The sequence below is a fragment of the Scleropages formosus genome, chromosome 1 (assembly GCF_900964775.1).
Source record: "Scleropages formosus chromosome 1, fSclFor1.1, whole genome shotgun sequence".
Lineage (NCBI taxonomy): Eukaryota > Metazoa > Chordata > Actinopteri > Osteoglossiformes > Osteoglossidae > Scleropages > Scleropages formosus.
Window position 1 is genome coordinate 20,914,800 of NC_041806.1, and position 18,697 is coordinate 20,933,496.

Sequence of the window (18,697 nt, forward strand, 5' to 3'; positions counted from 1 at the left end):
CATGTTTAATACTTTAGAAAAATTTAGCTGCATTTTGGCACATCATAGTGAAATACTGTGACAGCAGGACATTTTTAAAAAAATTTCTTTATGTAAGCAATGCATGTGGTTTTCGGGCAGGATTTCAACAGCCCTATCTGGCAAACATATAGCAGTAGAATCAGACTGATGTTTAGATGAACGAGGCTGCAGGCCAGAGAGAGAAACTTCAGGAACACAATCCACAAATTGTCCGGTGATGAATTACTGGAGTCTTGGCGAGAAATTCATTTGTATTTCATAGATTAGCCTTAATTGTCTCCAGATGTCTTGACTGAAGGGGGCGCGGTGGCACAGTGGGTTTGGCCGGGTCCTGCTCTGTGGAGGGTCTGGGGTTTGAGTCCTGCTTAGGGTGCCTTGTGATGGACTGGCGTCCCATCCTGGGTGTGTCCCCTCCCCCTCCAGCCTTACGCCCTGTGTTGCCGGGTTAGGCTCTGGTTCGCCACAAGCGGCTTCAGACAGTGTGTGTGTGTCTCTTGACTGAAGGGTCGTGAGAGATATTTAGAGAGACCAATAAATTACCAATAACTGACCAGTAAGTTTCTTCTGACTTGAGCGTAAACAAATTTATTTTAACACAACGCAGCACTGGTTCACTGAGACGACATACAATAACTTTAACGGTGAGACATAACGTGAACATGGCAGCACAGATATGAAGAGCATTTGTGAGACTAGTGAAAAATATGTGAGTGAATAATACCATATTCCATAAAGAAAAAAGCAAGCAACATTAATTTGAAGAGATCTAGGGCCATAACGACTCTCCATATTCTAACTGCTGTTACATATTAAAGAGTATTTGGATGAACAGTGCCGAACCACAAATACACAGTGATTTGTACACAAGATGTACAGGGCAGTGAAACCAAGTATTTCTTTGTGCTTTCATCCTCTCCAGTGCACTCAGGCAAATTGCTGAACTGAACCATACAGATGCTTAGGGCTGTAATAAGACAGAAAAGAAAACAAATCTTTGGTCTTAAACAAATACCTTTCCACTTTGATTTTAAGATACTATTTAATACACAGTTTTTCCCAAAATGCCATTTTGCTCTCAGGACTACAGATAAGTGTTTCTTTGGTTGTAAACACTAAAGGGCACCCTGTAAACAAGTTTCCACTCTTAAAATACTGGTATTCTTAAAAGAAATAGGTTTGAACTTTGCTTCACACCTGTTTGTACAACATTCTATCTGTTTCACGATAAAGTTGGGAAGCTGTTATTGTTAACACTTTAACCTCAAACTTAAAATACATGTAATAACACCTCTTATTCCCTTTTGCCAGGTGAGCATGAAAAGCTTTTCATCGTTTTGAATTATATACACATGGGAGCGTGATGCTGACACAATGGGAAATACTGTGTGAATATCTTAAGGCAGCTGGAGAATTTGTTCAGAAACGAATGATGTTTGTAAACGAATGTTCCCTTTTCGATAAGGAGTGTACAGTGCTTTGTCGGGTACAGTGAGCACAGATTAGCCAGGTTCGGAAAGAAAAACAACAAAGAGGCATGTGACATGAAACGGGATGCACCTCGATACTGAAATGTACATGGACACAGTTAGAGCTACATCGTTCAGCACACTGATGTAGGAGCTGGCAGAGGAGGAGTTCGGGAGCCGGGGCCGGCGCAGGAGGGTCACGCTTATGTCAGTCCGATCTCTTCCAGAACACTGCGTGGGGTCTCTGCTTCCTGCGGGAGGTAAAGGGAACAGTAACCTGGGTGAGACTGAACAAGTTGCCGGAGACCTTGCTCCCGTGAGAGACCATTGCACTGCACAGACGGCGGACTTGCACGCATGGACGCATAACAGGGTAAGACACTGGGTGTAAATCTTCATGGAAAGGGGGATGGCAAGTATGCAATGACATGGCTGGAAAAGGAGAGATGGAGGACTGCTTATCTAGAATGCTTAGTGTGCGGTTGTGCAGAATGACACACGCATGTGAGAGTACATGAGGACGTGAATTAAAGAGACAGCATTTTCTCAACAATTTAACTGTAATAAAAAGCAAGCAGTTTACTCGAGCTGTAATAAGTCTGATTTCATACATCTTCCAAACAAGTCAAATATCTCAGAGAGAAGCAAAGGGTAGACTAAACGAAGCTGATTTCTGATTTAGGTGTCAATTAAGTATTCAGTCACTGTCTCTTTAAACAGCACGAGGACACGTACATCTATCATCACTTACTTTGGCGTCCTAACATGAGGTTTGGCACAAAACAGAGAGAAGAATTAGAGTGAGCACAGCAGGTATCAGCACTTCCACACTATAGGAGGAGACTGACATGACTGCACGCAGCTCCCGTTTCACATCAGACAGTGTGGTAAACTTTCCCAATTTACAACGCACACCCATGGTACATCAGGCCAGTGTGAGGAGTCAGACTTGCTTCCCTGGGCTCCCTTTCCCAGGAGGCTGTCAGTGTGACCGGGATGCTAAGGCACAAAGGAACACTCAGAGAGCTTGTGGAAAACTGCACTGTGGGTTATTTAATTTGTACAATTAAAGTTTTAACTTTCAGAATTAGTCTGTTAGACGTGCCGCTTGCGTCACCGCAAACAAAATCTTTACAAATCCACCACTGCCTTCTCCACATACTGTAGTTTGTTGAATGAAACCCCACAGCAGGTATACTTTGAAAGTACATATAGCTATTTTCTCATTGAATGGGCTGCATAATACACTCAAGATGTTGGAATCCACAAGGAACTAACATTTCAGGTTTGAAGACACTTGGAAACACACTCCTATGCATTAGACGCAGGACTGCTATTTTAGAGAAGTTATTCGCCTAAAGAGGAATTAATGAATAGAAAAATCTCAAAATCATTTGACCAGATACCCTGTCTATGGAGCTTTTATGTTCATTAAAATCCACTGAATGAAGAGACAAACTATATGCTGTTACACTACAGAGTTAAGAAACAGGTGTTTCTTAGCAAGAAAATGAATCAATCGGAAACTGCTTAACAAGAAAAAAAACTCTGAGAAATGAACAGCAAAAACCTTTATAATTTTGAGAACCTGTAAATTCTTACCATTATGATTATATGAACTGTGTAACTGACCTCAGACAAAAACAAAACAGACAAACGTTTGCTAGTATTTTCTTTTCATATTTAATTAAAAGAATCAGTTTAACACTAATAAACCGTGTTACATGTGAGGTACTGTGCATATTGGAGTGGAAACCTGAATTAAAAATTATATCATTCACTCTTGCATCAACATTGAGGGTTTCTAGGGTGGGGGTAATATTTACTACTGGTCACATCATTTCTTGTGAGAATACAAACTCATGTGACACTTAACATCACTTACATGATGCCATGGTGACAGATAACAGAAAAGTTCAGCGCTTCCCTCAGGAGTGAAACACCATCCTATTTTTAGCCACAAGTCTAATTTCTTAACCATTGGAAGAACAACTGACTGTTCAGTCAAAAACAACAGTAGGAGGGAAACATTAATGATATAGGTTTATAAGTGTGCACAGAATTTGTACTTAAACAGTATGTGCAAATGTGTAACACCTGGTAGGCTTTATACTTCCAACCAGCAGTAACAGACACGTAATACTTGATTGACGTTAATTATCTATAATTAAAATTTCCAAATGGTGCTTTTGCACAAGTAACCCTACGGGAGTGCTTTCATGTGATTACCTTTTACATCAATCACTGTCCTGTCTTTACTCGTGTTGTGCTTGTCATTAAAATACTGTTGGATGGAAAAAACTAAATTGAAAGTGGCTAACAAGCACAAAATCCCACACAGCTAATATTCGATATTTCTTAGAATGTCTTCCATTGGTAGAGAACTCAAAAACCAAATCCATTAACAAGCCTCACATACTGCTAGTTGTCACATCTCACAGGTAAGAAATGACCCAAGTAAAATGACTGTGATACACACACAGTCATTTCACTTATATATATATATATATATATATATATATATATATATATATATATATATATATATATATATATAGATAATACAGTGCTGTATGTGGACTCCACATGGCTGGATGATCTACACACCACAAACACAGGACAGAGACAGGAAATGCCACCAATGCAGGCAGAACCAGTCTGAGTGACTGAGTGCAGCCACAGCAATCACACAGGGGTCTGATCAACAGGGTGGGATTAGCCGTATGTCGCTCGTCAGGTCAATGTACCCGTCATTGTCAGTTACAACCAACATTTACATTTCCAAAGCATTCTGGAGCTTCTAAATCTCTTTCTCTAGGACTAGGGAAGAAAAAGAAGCATTGGAGCATCTGGATGTGGCAGAGCCGTCACAACAGTGGACTCTTCCCGTTCCGAGATGGGGACAGCAAGGAGACGTTATGGAGGGGTGGCGATGGGAAGGTGCGTGAGAGGCGTGCACAATGGATGGATGGCGTGACGGGGTCATGAGGGCCCGGGAACGAGGAGGAGCCAGGCGCCGGGAGGGGGGGCTCAGCATGCAGGACGGGCGGCGGCAGCAGCGGTAGTACGGCCCTTTAGTACACAGGTACGTTAAAGTACTCATGACGGGGCTATGGGAGAGAAATGCACAAAACAGTCTCGTATCACAATGCAAGTGTGTGAGGCACCAACCAGCCCAGAGAAACAAGGGGGAAACAAAACAAGGGGACAGTGAAAAAGGACAGGACACAGCACTTCCACACCGAGACCTTGGTGAATAGGGTGGGAAAACTAACTGCTACATTCTCTACAGAATTGTTTATGTATTCAATTTTTCAGCAATATTCCTATCTGGAGGTGAACAGCTGACAGTAGGTTATCTACCAGTTTTACAGGTCTGCAACTTTTTTTATCCTTATTGAACAAAACATCTGCAGCTGTGGACTCAAAATAGAACTACAGAAATTGAGGCATAACTTTACAGTAAGTTCATTAATGAAAAGCAAAGGAGTTTAATTACGGTTTATAAAACACTAGGCTATTGTTCACAAAATAAGCTGACTCTGTTCTCTACTTTTCACTCGGATTTAGTCATTTTGACCCCCCGTTCCACCTGGATGTGTCAAAGGCAGAGTACACTACCACACACACACTGCCAGGCAGACTCTTTTCACAGGTCATATGACTGCAAAGCTGTAGGTCTAACTGGGGAGGCGATGTATTTTGTTACTGCTGACCACTGCAGGCGTCAGCAAGCCTGTAGGGTCCCAACTGCGTTCTCTTCATTGTAGAACCTAAATACATGCAATTCTAAACTTACCTGTACCATCTTGGGCTAGTCCACAAGTACGAAATGCCTTCGGAGCATACAAATTCCACAAGGACACAGAACACAAAGGGACAAACAGATTCAAATACTCCAAGACCCATGTACAAAGCAATTAACTATTCCTCTACATGGACTCCCTCAGTATCAGTCAACCTCTACCAGTACAGGGTAACTAGGAGTGAACATGTGTTTCTAATGTGCTTTTTGGTATCTACTGTACTCTAGTGCTACAGGAGGTCTACTGGTGCACCCATTTACTTCAGTACCTCTAATTCTGGAATAACCCCGATGACTCTGAAGCCATACTTGGCACCAGCATACCTGCAGGGCAAACAGTCAAGCGTGTGAAGGAAGCGTAATGCAGAAGTGACCGAGATGTTGAACCCACAGCTCTAGCCTACTAGTGCGCGAAGGAGGCTCTCCACCGGAGTCGGTCCATTTGGTGTTAACAGCTCAAGTTCTTCATTTGTCTTCAATTGCTCAATCATGGAAGCTCCTGTGGACCTACCTTTGGACAATGCACATCAAGTATGTGAGGGATCTGTCACTGGTAGTTTTTCGTGTTGATACATCCAGCCTTGACCTCTCCGATTACTTTCAACAGAGGTCTGAAGAATGCGGGAAGCCCTGCAAACCTTACCATCCAGGTGTGTGGATGCTAAACATGCTCTGCACGCCGAGAGGAACTGAGGAGGACAGCAGAGAGCAAAAACTGCTGGGAAGTCAGGCAAAGGACTGGCCTAGAAAATACTGTTGAAATGCAGCATGACCAAATAGCACTTCTGCTTCTTGAGTTACAGCTAAGCTACGTTACACTTTAAGTACAAACTGCCAGCTGAGGAAGTGGGTTTCATAACTGCTCTGCCTGTACATCAAAGTGCTTAATTTGTCTACTTTTTGTAAATATCCTACTCCAGAAATATTTTTTCATTAAAAGCTATTTAAAATGGTTTAATCTTAATACTCTGAGGAATGCCTTCATCCAAACAGCTCCCTTTTTAATTATTTTGCATTAGACTCTATCACTCATTCCTTGAAGCCCTAAGCCTGGTTTTCCAATTTTGCTGGAATGCCCTCAGCATTTATCAAGGGCCTGTTCAAAATGCAATTATTTTATATTGGTAGGCAAATATGTGCTATTAGATGCTGGGGGATGGGGTGGAATTTGATGCCTTACTGTGCCCAAAGGTCCAACAATCTCATCTGCAGTTAAAACTTTTATTAAAACCTTACTAGGATTTCATAAATATAGCCTGGACTTTCCAATAACGTTTGAACCTTCCCCAGTGTTAAAAAAAAGCTGTATTTTTGTTGAAATGCTGGGAACAAGAGAACATCCAGAAATGCCAATGATCTTTCACAGCAGCCAAGTCTATCCAGTCAGCTCAAGAAGAGTCAGACAGCTTAGTCTGGGCCCCTTATTACAGCAGATACAGAGATGTGATGACATTTAAATCTTTCCAGTTTAGAACATCAACCTTTCCATGAAGAAATACAAAAAAGACAGTTTACTAATTTTAGGTAATGATTTTCTAAATTGAGCAGGTTTTTAAAATGATAAAGTCTTCCGCCATAAAAACCTCCCTTAGAAAAGTGCACTGTGTTATAGCCCCCTCTCATTTATCACCTGAAAATCCAAATACACTGACAGTGCTAAACTTTGCGTAGCACATCGGTTGTACCCTTTTACCTCAGAAATTTTCCCAAGCACTATTAATGGAAGAGGAGGAAGTTAATGGAGACAAGTGAGCTAAACAGCATTTTCCCACCTTGAAAACTGGACAAAAATATTTGTTGACACATGCCAGTAGGCAAAAGAACTAACTGAGAATCATACTTTTAGAACTCATACAAAATTTCACAACTGAAGATAGAGACTCTTCAAGATACAGAAAAACTGCCCCCGCCCCCCCCCCAAAAAAAAAAACCCAATTACTGTCACCCAAGCAAGAAGAGTGTTTTCAGTTTGAAAGCATTAAGAGAATCTCTCAGAAAGCAGAAGCACTGCAATCCAAAATTACACATTATCTGTTGAGGGCGAAGATGGCCACGCTTCATTCTAGGGTCTAATTACACTACAATAAAACAGATATAAATAATGGTAGCTTTACAATGTCAAGAATGCTGATGATCAGGGAGTAAAATGTTAGTAATATTCTTATACAGAGAAGGTCAAACAGCAAACTTAGTATTAACATCTATACAGTAAAATACAGCACATATAGAGATCACGGTAAGAAATACTATTGTTTTACTGTTCCTCTTACGAATTACCTACATACCACCTGCTGTCATGAGTATGAACAGGCCCTTGGAGTGAAGCATGCCCACAAAAGCTCTCCTAGCTGTGACTGGTAACCATGCAGCACTGGGTTAAAATCTGGATCCCCAACAACAGCAACAAGCAAGAGGAACCAAGGATGCCACATGCAGGCTTGCACTCTGCTGAGCCCCATGCCACCCCACCGGGTCAGTGTGGTATTTACCGGGTGCCCGCCTCCGCCCTGCTATAAGACCTCCTCTGCGGCCAAACCTCCCCAGTCTTCGCTCTGGTTCTACAAACAAAAACCGTGCTGTAAGCTCTGGGGGCCACTGTTCAAAGGGCTCCACTGGGCAAGGGATGGGGGGGGGGGGGGGGGCGCACAGGGAGTTCCCATTTTGTGTTTTCTCTTGGAAGAGGCTAATGAAAATTTAGCACAAACAAAATGAAAGGACATAGCAGCAGTCACTAAACTAAACAAACACAATGATCAGATGGACTTTGTACTTAAATCTGCAGCAGCTACAAGAAAAACTGCCAGGATGAGAGCTGAACTTCAGCAAGCTAAGGCATTTTCTGAGAACTCACAACAAGCACATTTATACTGGCACAAGGACAGATAATACGTAACTCTGACTTAGGCTTCATGATCAATTGGGATATTAACATCTCTGCAGTCCTAGGGCTTGCCCCACTGACAGAGGCCAACACCAGTGTGCCGCCATAATAAAATGCTGATGACAACTAGAAAGCAGTTGCTCAGTGGAGAGTCCTTTGCAGCTCCTAAAGTGATACCCACACACATACACACGCCTATTGCAGAAGTGCTAAAAATGCAAAAAATATGGAGGCGAAGCAGATGTCCCCCAGCTATTAAAAAAAAAAAAAACCCCAAACAAAGCATGATGCACGCAGTCCTGATCCCAAAGGAACTCTGACGTTTCCGCTGACGTTTACACGTACCACCCTATTCTGATGGCAGAGACAACACAGTAATTCCCACTCCTCGCACTGCCTGAGACAGACATTTGGGTCAGGTCTCCTCATGTGGTCTCCGCTCACAACAGGCCTTTGTTCTGGACCCGCACACCTTCCAGTCCATTTGCTGACAGGCTGCTAATCCAAAGTAATGACACACCAGGCTTCCAGGGTCTACGCAACCCACACAACGCTATGTGGTGAAGTGCAGCAGTCAACGTAGCAAATAGGATTTCATAAATAGCTTCCATGAAATCAGGTTAAACTGCTACCTCATAGAGACATAGAAACAAAGAAAAAAATGCAAAATTGTTGTTTGTCTGTAGACACTGCCATGTTCTAACTTTACAGCCTAGAAGGGTACTTACTTCTCATGAATTAACAACCTGAAGCAGTAAGTTTTCACACTTAACTGTACTATCAGTTTTTTCATTTAGGTATACTGGGCTACTCATGTAATTTATACTGGTTTATACGATGATATCAGCTGAATTAACTGTAGTCAAAAATCACGTTTCTGCATCTTGATCTCTTCTTCTGTTGGTGTACTGTCCTTTTTGTATTGTCCTCGGACACTGATATGCATCGCTTTGGAAATAAAGCATCCGATAAATGAATAAATGTAAATGTTTTTGCTTAGCCAGATTAAACGGCTTCAGAATGGCTCACAGGTAAAATGACGACTAGTCATTCATTAGCCGTTTAAATAAAGTAAGGTTATTTCGGTAGGATAGTAAGTTTTCCCCCCCCCATTTTTTTTTCACAACACCAAACCACTACAGACTATTATACTCAACTATGAACCTACAAACATCTAATAAGATTGATACTACTATTAATATTAATGATAATCTTAGTTTATTTTCAACTATGACAATGAAGGAAAACAGGAAGTTTTGAGTTTATGAGGCTACTATGATTACATCTATCTTTGCATCAGTAAACAGCACTCACGCCCTACCACCAGTTAGTATTTGAAAGTGATTCATTAAACAATAATATCTAGTAACCAATATGAGTCTGCCACATGCCAGTAATTAACACCTAACTGCATGTCCAGCGATTCTAAATGCACTGTGAGTGCACTCTTCTGTAACACTTCCATAGCTGACAACAGCACATTGCAGCAGCACCATTACTGGAATGTGAAGAACTCTTATGTGATAGCTACACACAGACCAGACTTATAGCTAGTGAACAAAAGCCTAAGATGGCAGAGCCAGCCCAGGCCCTAGAGAGACCCAACACTTTCAGACTTATTTGCATAAACAACCTGTTTCTGGAGTGGAGCTGTCTCATCTGTTGACTAGAAACAACCAAACCACCCATAATTTAAGGAAACTGATATGGCGATCAATAGATACTCTACAAGAATGCTGACAAAGCATTATATCAAATTACTGGAATCAGGTCTCTCCAGTGCTGGGTTTGAGCCCACCTATGAGAGGGGTATTACATTGGATTAACTGGTGTTAGTGCAAATAGACTGTACCTGGAAAGAGGCGAATCTGTAAGTCTATATTCTGGAATTCAGAAATGAGATGCAAAAGCACAGAGATACAATTCAGATGATGGAGAAGGAAATACTATATAGAACAATATGCTCTGTAAAGCACCAGAAGCAGAGACAGTAAAACATGAATTCAGAGGACAAAGAATCTACTAATAAAGCTATGGCATGAATAACTGATGACTCCTGTGTGAATCAATAATCCCTCTCTATGCTCAAGACGCTCTTCAAGGACCGTGGCATGTTCTTTGGCTAATTGTTCAGAGGAAATAATTATGTCTGCTCCTCCAAGCTTCAATGTCAGCTTTCTCCCAGAAAAACTGTTAATAAATGGTGAAAATGGAAATAACATTTGAGGAACTTCCCAGGACTCACAAGGAGTGCTCAGAATGGATCAGTGAGCTAAATTACAGCTGGAGTGGTTTGGTGACATTTGAAGGGGGTAACAGTTGTTGCTAACTGATGGTTAAGCTGTTCGAGTAACTACATTAAAGAGTAGCATCACATACAGGGGGTCATCTTCCCTCCCACCACTTAGAGAATCAAACAGGACTTCCACAGTAGAGCCCAACCAGGGAAATAAGTCAGTGGAAGGAATTAAAGCCAAGAAAGAAGAGACCTGGTCAGAGTGCACTGAACACCAGAGAAGAACCAACATACGCTACTGAATTAGTGTTAGGACAGAGAGATATCACCCTCTCAAATCCCATGTAGATCACCCCCCCCAAGCCTTACCTCCTGCAGCAAGTCAGCTTGCTCAATGGCCTTCAAAACATTCTTCTTAGAGGTCTCCTGTGCCTCCCCACCAAGCAGGAACTCATCCAGGATGAAATAAGCCTTCTCAAAATTGAAGATTATGTCCAGCTCACACACCTGCAATACATAAGGACAACAAAACTGCACTGACAAACAATGATGAGAGACCAAAGAGAGGCGCTACAGGGGAAGGTGGCCTCTTGAAAAGAAATTGGAGAATATTTTGTTCATAATGCATTCATGGGAAGGAACAAAATCACAGGCCACGATGATTTCCTGCCACCTCAGTGGTCATGGTCATCATGACCATTTTAGGGCAGCTCCACCTCAATACGTATCTTTTGAAATAATAGTCAGTAAGCGTTTCTGTTTAATTTTATTAAGAAAACCACATACTAATACTTTAAGGGATAACAACAGATGGGGAGGGGACTCACGCTGCCAAAGTACTTATCCAACAGCTCCACATATCGGTGGATGATCTCCAATGTGATTAGCTCGTTATCTTGGTCCTCGATGGCACAGCAGAAATACAAACTAGCATATCTGCAAAAGAAAGGCCTCTGTCAGTTCATGGATCATGTATTTGCCTTACATGCTCAAGGAGGATGGAGGGCTTTGTTCCTGCAGGATATTCAGCCCTCCTTTCAACAGCCAGCAACCCTGGTACTGAAAGACACTGCTAAACGCATTTGATTAGGGAAATAATCAGTTAAGTACTTAACGGCTTATGTAGAATAAAAACCTCTATAACCCTGAGCTACGAAAGGCTAAAGAAATAGGTCAGAGGCAAACAACTTGAGAGCTAGCATGTATGCTGGATTTTACTGTACCTCAGGTCTTTAATGCTTTACTTGTTTGTATGGGCCACCTCATTCTTGGTGTTCATCAGTAGATTGGCTTTTAACCTGCATGAATGCAGCTCCTCAGCACCAGGTTATCATCTAGGCTAACTTGTTTATATACATATCTACTACCAGAACAACTAGGAGCTTCAATCAACTGGTTCCAAAATTTAACACATGTAGGTTGCCAGCTGCGTATTGAAAGCTAAAACTTGCACAGGCACCAACCCAAAGGGGAAAGATTTCAAAAACTACTGAAGTAGATGAGAGCAAGAAAAGCGGCCAGTTCTGTGCTTTAGATCAGAATTTCTCAACTCTTGTCTCACAAGGGCATGATCCTTAAGATTTTCCTGTTTTCTGTCAACTTGCTAGGACTCAGGGGAGGAGCTGAGCAAGTTCAATCAAGACTTTAGCAGCAAGAAGCAGGTGGTTCAGTGCCTGGCTGAAAAAAGCCTACGGGTACCATGGTTCTCTGGGATGGGAAATGATGAGTCTCGCTTTTTTTGACATGCATTTTGGAGGGAAGAAAAAAAAAAAAAAGAAACCGCAAAACACCAAAAAATAATCTGCAGACCAAGAACTAGAGGAAATACAACACAGTCCTCTTTTTCACACAAGATATGCTGAAGACAGGGTATTCCTATAATGTCAAATTGCTGTTTTCAGCACATATTCATCGAAAGCCCTGCAGCAGGTTACCCCTTTTCCTTGATAAATCAAACACTTTGCTTCTCTCGCAGCTCATATATCTTTTCTTTGACATCCCAAGAGGCATACACCGCATGTGTCCATGGGGCTGTTGCCAGGGAAGTCACATGACTTCAGACAAAGTCCTGCAAGCAAGAAATCGTGGTCTGAAAAGTTCACCACAACAGAATGCTACTCCAAGACAAGGAATGAACTCAATCTGCTATGCAACAAAAATTCCTGGTTTTCATTTCAGTCTGTGGTTCTCCACACATTAATTTACCTGTTCACTTAATAATTAATAAAACTTCCAAAAAACTGTTTTTTTTTTTTTTTTCAACCATGGAACTGGAAAAAAAAAAAGGCATGTAACAGAAGGAAATATACCAGTAATCTTAAAGTTGCCTGTTCAGTTTCTAGGGGATTTAACCTTAAAACAGTTAGTGGACAAAATCAAAGATTCAATTTCGTTCAAGAATAGACAAACACAAATACTAATTTTAATACTCTCTCACACTACTGTGGGAAGAAAACCCAAGTCCAACTGGATTCTGCCCATAGGGCCATGTTCTGTTTGTTCAGATAAGCCAGGAAAAATGCGACAAATCAAGCATACGTTTCTGCCGCCCTCTGTCAGTCCCTTCCGGCCAGTCGTAAGTCCCGGGTGACACCAGCCTGCCTGCAAAGAGTCTCTTTGACGTTTCCTAATGAGAACTGAAAGCAATCTCTCTGTCCTGTCAAAGAAACATTAAGGGCTGAGTTCAGCTGACATGCAGGGAGGAAAAAAAGAGGAAAACAATTCAATCAGAGCAGGTCCTAAGGACAAAACCACATTCCAGCTCTCCATCACTACATGCTGATATAGAAGGCCATGGGTGTTAGAGATCCCTTCATGACTTCATTCTACTGTGTGCAGCAAATTCTGATGGTACGCATAATTTTTACTGCAATTTGATAAAGCAAGACTATTTTTGTTATGCAGCACCATCATTTCAAAGGTGATTTGTAAAAATGCACCAGTAAACTGCTACAAATAAATACAAATTACTGCACAGCTACTGCTGCCAAGGGACATGGGAGAGTAATAGTAACAGATGGTCTTTATTTGTAATATAAACTATACCAACTGGTGAACTGGGCAAACATGGATTTAAAAGAAATAACATTTAATCTGTGAGACTTAAAAATCCCTTTATTTGAACATGTTAAATCACTAAATGTTAATTGCTTGCACAAGTCTCACGAATAAATCTTCTTAAGTCTTCAATTGTGGACTATTAAAGTGATCATATACATGGCCCTGTAAGCTCTGTTTTTGGGTAAAGACAATCTAATTTGTTGGGAAAAATAAAACAATCATCACTACAAATAGCAAGTAGTGCGGGTCATAAGACCAGTGCTCGTCAAGGTGGTTAAGTACTTCGGGCATTTTGTAATCCCAGAATGCCTGTCTCTTCAATCAGACCTCCACACACATCATGTTAATAACACGGAAATTGAGACACGCTTGTGCACATCTTCTCATTTCAGGAAAATGAGAACTCTTTCAATCTGAACTCTGGGAATGGCGAGGCAGTCTGCATTTTTGAGCTATCTGTTCCTCGTATTAAGTGATCCACCTGAATAGCCCCTTTGCACCTTCCAAGTGTCAAAAGTGTAAGGGAGCGTAATGATCTGATGTCGTTTTTACTATGTGAGCCCCTTCAGACTCAGCTCAACCCATCACATTACATTTATGGCAAACTAAAAGATGACACTACCAACCATATTATCATAGATTACACCCAGTCTGAACACTGTACTACCGACAGCTTACCTCTCCCAAAAGGCAGGTACATGTTTTCTTTGCCCTTTGACAAGTCAGGGCCATCAACAGTAGCTGCACAGCACTGCAAGGTCACCGACTGCCTACTGTCCCAGAGTGCTCTGTGAGACTGCTGGGTAGGGGCCAATGTGCTCAGCCTACGCCCGGAGACTACTTATTTGTCAGCACGGCAACTGTAGGTAATCAGGCAAAAGTAATGCTCTTATTATCCCCTCCAGTCTGAGAGGAATGTTACTTTCATTTTGTTCTGTTATGCTGCACTGTGATCTCTTTGTGAAAAGACCCCTTCATTTCTGTCATTTAAATTATACCATGGCTACCAGTGTGTACCTATTCTGTTTATAAACAACATGTCTACACTCCTCTCTTATGCCTGTACTGTGCTTTCCATATGATTTTTTAAAATGTCTCGTTTAGCTGAAGAAAATATTATACATTACACAGTTTACATGTTGCCTGAAACATATGTAACGAAAAATGTTGCTTCTAAAAAATTACATTTACATTTATTCACTTAGCAGATGCTTTTCTCCAAAGCAATTTACAATGGATACTATGTAGTGTTACTAGCCCACACACCTTATTCACCAAGGTGACTTACACTACAAGATACACTACTTACACTGGGTCACTCATCCATACATCAGTGGAACACACTCTCTCTGTCACTCACACACTATGGGGGAACCTAAACAGCATGTCTTTGGACTGTGGGAGGAAACCGGAGCACCCGGAGGAAACCCACGCAGACGAGGGGAAAACATGCAAACTCCACACAAACCGAGCGGGGATCGAACCCACGTTCTCTCGCACCACCCAGGAGCTGTGAGACATTAAATAATAGTTAAATTTAAATTAAAATCATGCAAAATCAAAACTGTTTCACAAAACATTGCAAGTGTCATTTTATCATCCCTCTAAGTTGCCTTGGACAATGGCTAAATGAAAAGTATTATTATTAATAATAATCACTTTCTACAATGAAACGCCACCAACCCTGAATGTGTCATCTGCATGTATAGTAGTTTTCCCTCGTTTTGCATCACTCTCTGCACTGAAACCACACCCACTGATACATGTTTCTTGCCACATGTAGCGTTCCCTCATCTTTAGCATCACTTGCTACATTGAAACCACATTAACTCTAAATCTTTCTGGCTTCATGGAGAGTACTATTCCCTCATGTTTACTAGCACAGTCTGCACTAAAATCCCACCCATTATAAACGGTTCAGGGACATCATTATTTATTATTTTACCTCACGCTTACCAAAACTACTTAAAATGTATTCCCCATTTATTCAGCTGGGATCTTTTTACTGGTGCAATTCAGGGTAAGTACCTTGCTCAAGGACACTACAGTAAGAGACAGGATTCGAACCTGGGTCTTTCGAGTGCAAGATGGCAGCTCTGACAACTACGCCACCTGCTGCCCCTGTAGAATGGTGTTACATGAACTTGTAACCTTCATTTAGAAACAACTGTCAGTGCTTCAGTTTACCAGTATAGCCAGTGCACAGCAGTATCCTATCATCCAACCACTGACCTCTTGTAAACAATCTTGAGGTCCCTCCACTCCAAGAAGCTGCACATCTTAGGCTTGCGCGCCAACACAGTCTGCACCAGTTCCCGGGTGATCTTCTTCTTCTCCTTGTCTGATAGAGGCACATACCACTTCTGCAGCCTCAGCTTGCCCTGCCGGCTGAACAGCAGCATGAACTGCATCTGTAAAGGAGGAGGACAGCAGATGCTGGACATTTTCCCCGCCTCAGTACAAACTGGAGCGAGCGCCAAGGTAATTTACCTGCCTTAATCAAAACTCCTGTTTTGCCGTGTATACAATGAGTGGGACCAACACGTACAATTTATAGAAAAATTTATCTTTAAATAAAATCTGCGGTACATCTGGAGAAGTTGCAAAAAGGCTTTGCACAATGCTCTCCGGAGACTTTTTCCACTAGTGGACTGGTCCAGTTGAGCTCCCGGTGATGCCTTTTTCTTTGTTTTTCTGCACACTATTAGTACATTTGTGCTCGTCTAAGTGTGCTATTCCCCTGTTCCATTGTATGTATGCAGCTATAGCCTCAAGCAAATTCCTTAGGGATCAATAATGTTTTACCTATCTATCCATCCATTCATCCATCCATCTATCCTCAGCTGGGCGGGTCGTCCAACCAGAGAAGCTAAAATGTTCATGTTGGCAAATGCCGAAAGGACCTTTTAGGTGTACGGAAGGTGTTCATTCAAAGCACATGACGCCCATCATTGTAGCACAGTACCCTTTAATGCACTCGAACGAGAGTTGAATATATAGGATCAAACGCAGCAGGGCCATAACTCCCCCCTCCCTTTGTCCTTGACGGCTGAAAAGAGTGAAATACTACCACTTCTCAAAAATGTGCTCGCCTTGTTGTTGTTCTGTATCTTTCCACTCCCCCCAAAAAATAATGAAATAAATAAATAAACAAGCGCAGTTATACCCGGTGCTGCGGTCCATCACAAGTTCAAAATCAAAGCCTTGTCAAAGGAGCACGAGACGAGGACTCGACTGCCGATCATCCCACACCTCCCACCGGTGACACAGCATGAGCGCAAAACACAATGCTCTCCGCATTTCACACACGTACGGCGAAACATAAACACTGCCCCTTTCCAGTCCACGGCCCATTAGAGGAGTTTTAAAAGTAAAGTAGGGGAAAAAACGAGCACTCGTGCTGCCGGGGCGCGAACGCGATTAAACGCCAATGAATGAATAACGCGTTACAGCAATCGCCGAAGTGATACGCCTCACGCTACACAGAGAGTCCACTACTACCTCTTCGCGTCAACTCGCCAGCAGCAGCACGGCGACGACAAGGTGTTTATTCGAAAGTAAAAGAAAAATAAACAAACACTTCCGCCCCCCTCACTACTAGTCTACGCGAATACGTTCCTAAATGGTAAAGTCTCCTCATGATCATGTGCTGTGTATCTGTGCACGAGGCGTGCGGGGAGCTCGAGGCGGCGCGGGGACGGTGCGCGTGCCTCGTCCTCCTCGCGCATCACGCAGGCCACCCGAGTTACTTTCACATCCTCAAAACGCGAGCACGCACGATTACGCCCCGCTCGAGTTAAACAACAAAAGTACACGCACTGCAACCGAGTCAGTGGAAGGTTAAACTACTGCAGTCGGCAGATTAATTTTCAACTCCGTATAATGGACATTTGTTTGCGCTACAAGCCGCCACTGAGGTAGTTTTCCAAAGTAACGGGCGGTTATTCGTAACTGCCGTTAGCTACATCGGAGTGGCTCGCGACGCTAGACTTTTTGACAGATAAATAATACCAAACGTCTTAGTTATATTCGAACTAAAGCTATCTTGGATTTATAAAGAACAGCTGTACGACTTACCTTAAACTGTATTTAAGCTGTTAGTGTATAAAACTTGGAAATTTAGCTACAAATATACAGTAAGTCCAGTTTAATATTCACAGTGCACTCCTTCAGTCTCCTCTCCGTTGTTTCCAGGCGCTTCAGTTGGGTCCGTCGGCAAGCCGCTAAAAAGTGATTGGCTTTCAGTTTAGTCTCTCGTTCTGTGATTGGCCAAAGTATTCCGTTATTCCCACCCACACAACGTAGTTTATGGATTGCGAGGCTGTGTTAGGTTCCTCTACTTATCAATCACGTTATTACAATAGAGCTTCGTTTATTCACGTTGTCCTCGGAGAAAAACATTTTTTATCGACTTTTCCGAAACAAAAAATGTATTGAAATAATTTCTCGAATAACTTTACCGCATTTAGATACCATTTAATATGTATTGTCTTATTTTCTTAAATGTTAATGTCATGAATATTCGCAGGCTATATATATATTAGTAACAAATATAAATACTCTTTCATCTTGTAAATAATATATTGACAATAGAGCCATGTCCAATTCCTGACATGAAAATGTCTAGTGAAATACAACAGTCCTTTAAAACGTGAAAAGAATCACTAATCCTAGGGAGCTCATGCGCTGGACGAAAATAAAGCACAATCTTTCGTTCTTACGACAAGGGGCGCTGTTTCCTCCACTAAAAATTCCGTATTCTTTACATTAGCGGAAAATGTTTAAATACCTGGGACGTGTACGTGTCACATTAAAAACATCAGCGCACACTTAACTCGAATTTTAAGATGGTTCTGCCCGAGGTCGCAAAATAAACAAAACGCAGATCCAATACAATTAAAAAAGATAACAAAAAATCTAACTGCTGACACCACCTCATTAAAAAAAAAAATCTGTTGTCAGGGGAAAACACGTAAAAAAACGCGTGCACTGTTCATAAAATCGATTTTAATTTGAAAAAAAGACATTTGTGGAATGTGCAATAAGGGGGAGTATTCATCATTTATGTGATAATTAATTTCTGTAGTTGTGCAATAGTTGTTATGAAGCATAATTTTGAAATAATACAGAAGCCAAATTTAGTATCAAGACACTGAAAACGTTTTATGTGTGTTACGAGCAATAACAGGAATAGTAAGTATTGTGTATCGAGAGAGGCGCTGCCTCTG

The 18,697-nt window shown here is 41.7% G+C and overlaps 1 protein-coding gene across 4 annotated transcripts; it reads right to left on the reverse strand.

Annotated features, from left to right (window-relative positions):
- Window positions 1-575: 575 nt before the first annotated feature.
- Window positions 576-17,702, reverse strand: LOC108933228 (AP-1 complex subunit sigma-2). 4 transcript variants are annotated; one of them, XM_018750144.1, is made up of 6 exons: window positions 17,547-17,702; window positions 15,702-15,880; window positions 11,237-11,345; window positions 10,779-10,916; window positions 2,239-2,247; window positions 576-1,738 (listed from the first exon to the last, which is right to left on the reverse strand). In XM_018750144.1, the coding sequence occupies exons 2-6, from the start codon at window positions 15,878-15,880 to the stop codon at window positions 1,691-1,693; spliced, it is 483 nt and encodes a 160-aa protein (XP_018605660.1). In that variant the 5' UTR covers window positions 17,547-17,702; the 3' UTR covers window positions 576-1,690. The 4 variants fall into 4 exon arrangements, with proteins under 4 accessions (XP_018605660.1, XP_018605661.1, XP_018605663.1 ...); XM_018750145.2 differs by lacking the exon at window positions 2,239-2,247 and having other exon boundaries at window positions 17,547-17,700; XM_018750147.1 differs by lacking the exons at window positions 576-1,738; window positions 2,239-2,247 and adding an exon at window positions 4,082-4,597.
- Between the last annotated feature and the right edge of the window lie 995 nt (window positions 17,703-18,697).

Excerpts from the sequence above, each read along its gene's own strand:
- LOC108933228 (XM_018750144.1), bottom strand. The coding sequence starts at position 15,880 with ATGCAGTTCATGCTGCTGTTCAGCCGGCAGGGCAAGCTGAGGCTGCAG. Across the intron at positions 11,346-15,701 it reads CTCAAGATTGTTTACAAGAG|ATATGCTAGTTTGTATTTCT; the intron begins GTCAGTGGTTGG and ends TTTCTTTTGCAG. Across the intron at positions 10,917-11,236 it reads TGGATAAGTACTTTGGCAGC|GTGTGTGAGCTGGACATAAT; the intron begins GTGAGTCCCCTC and ends TATGTATTGCAG.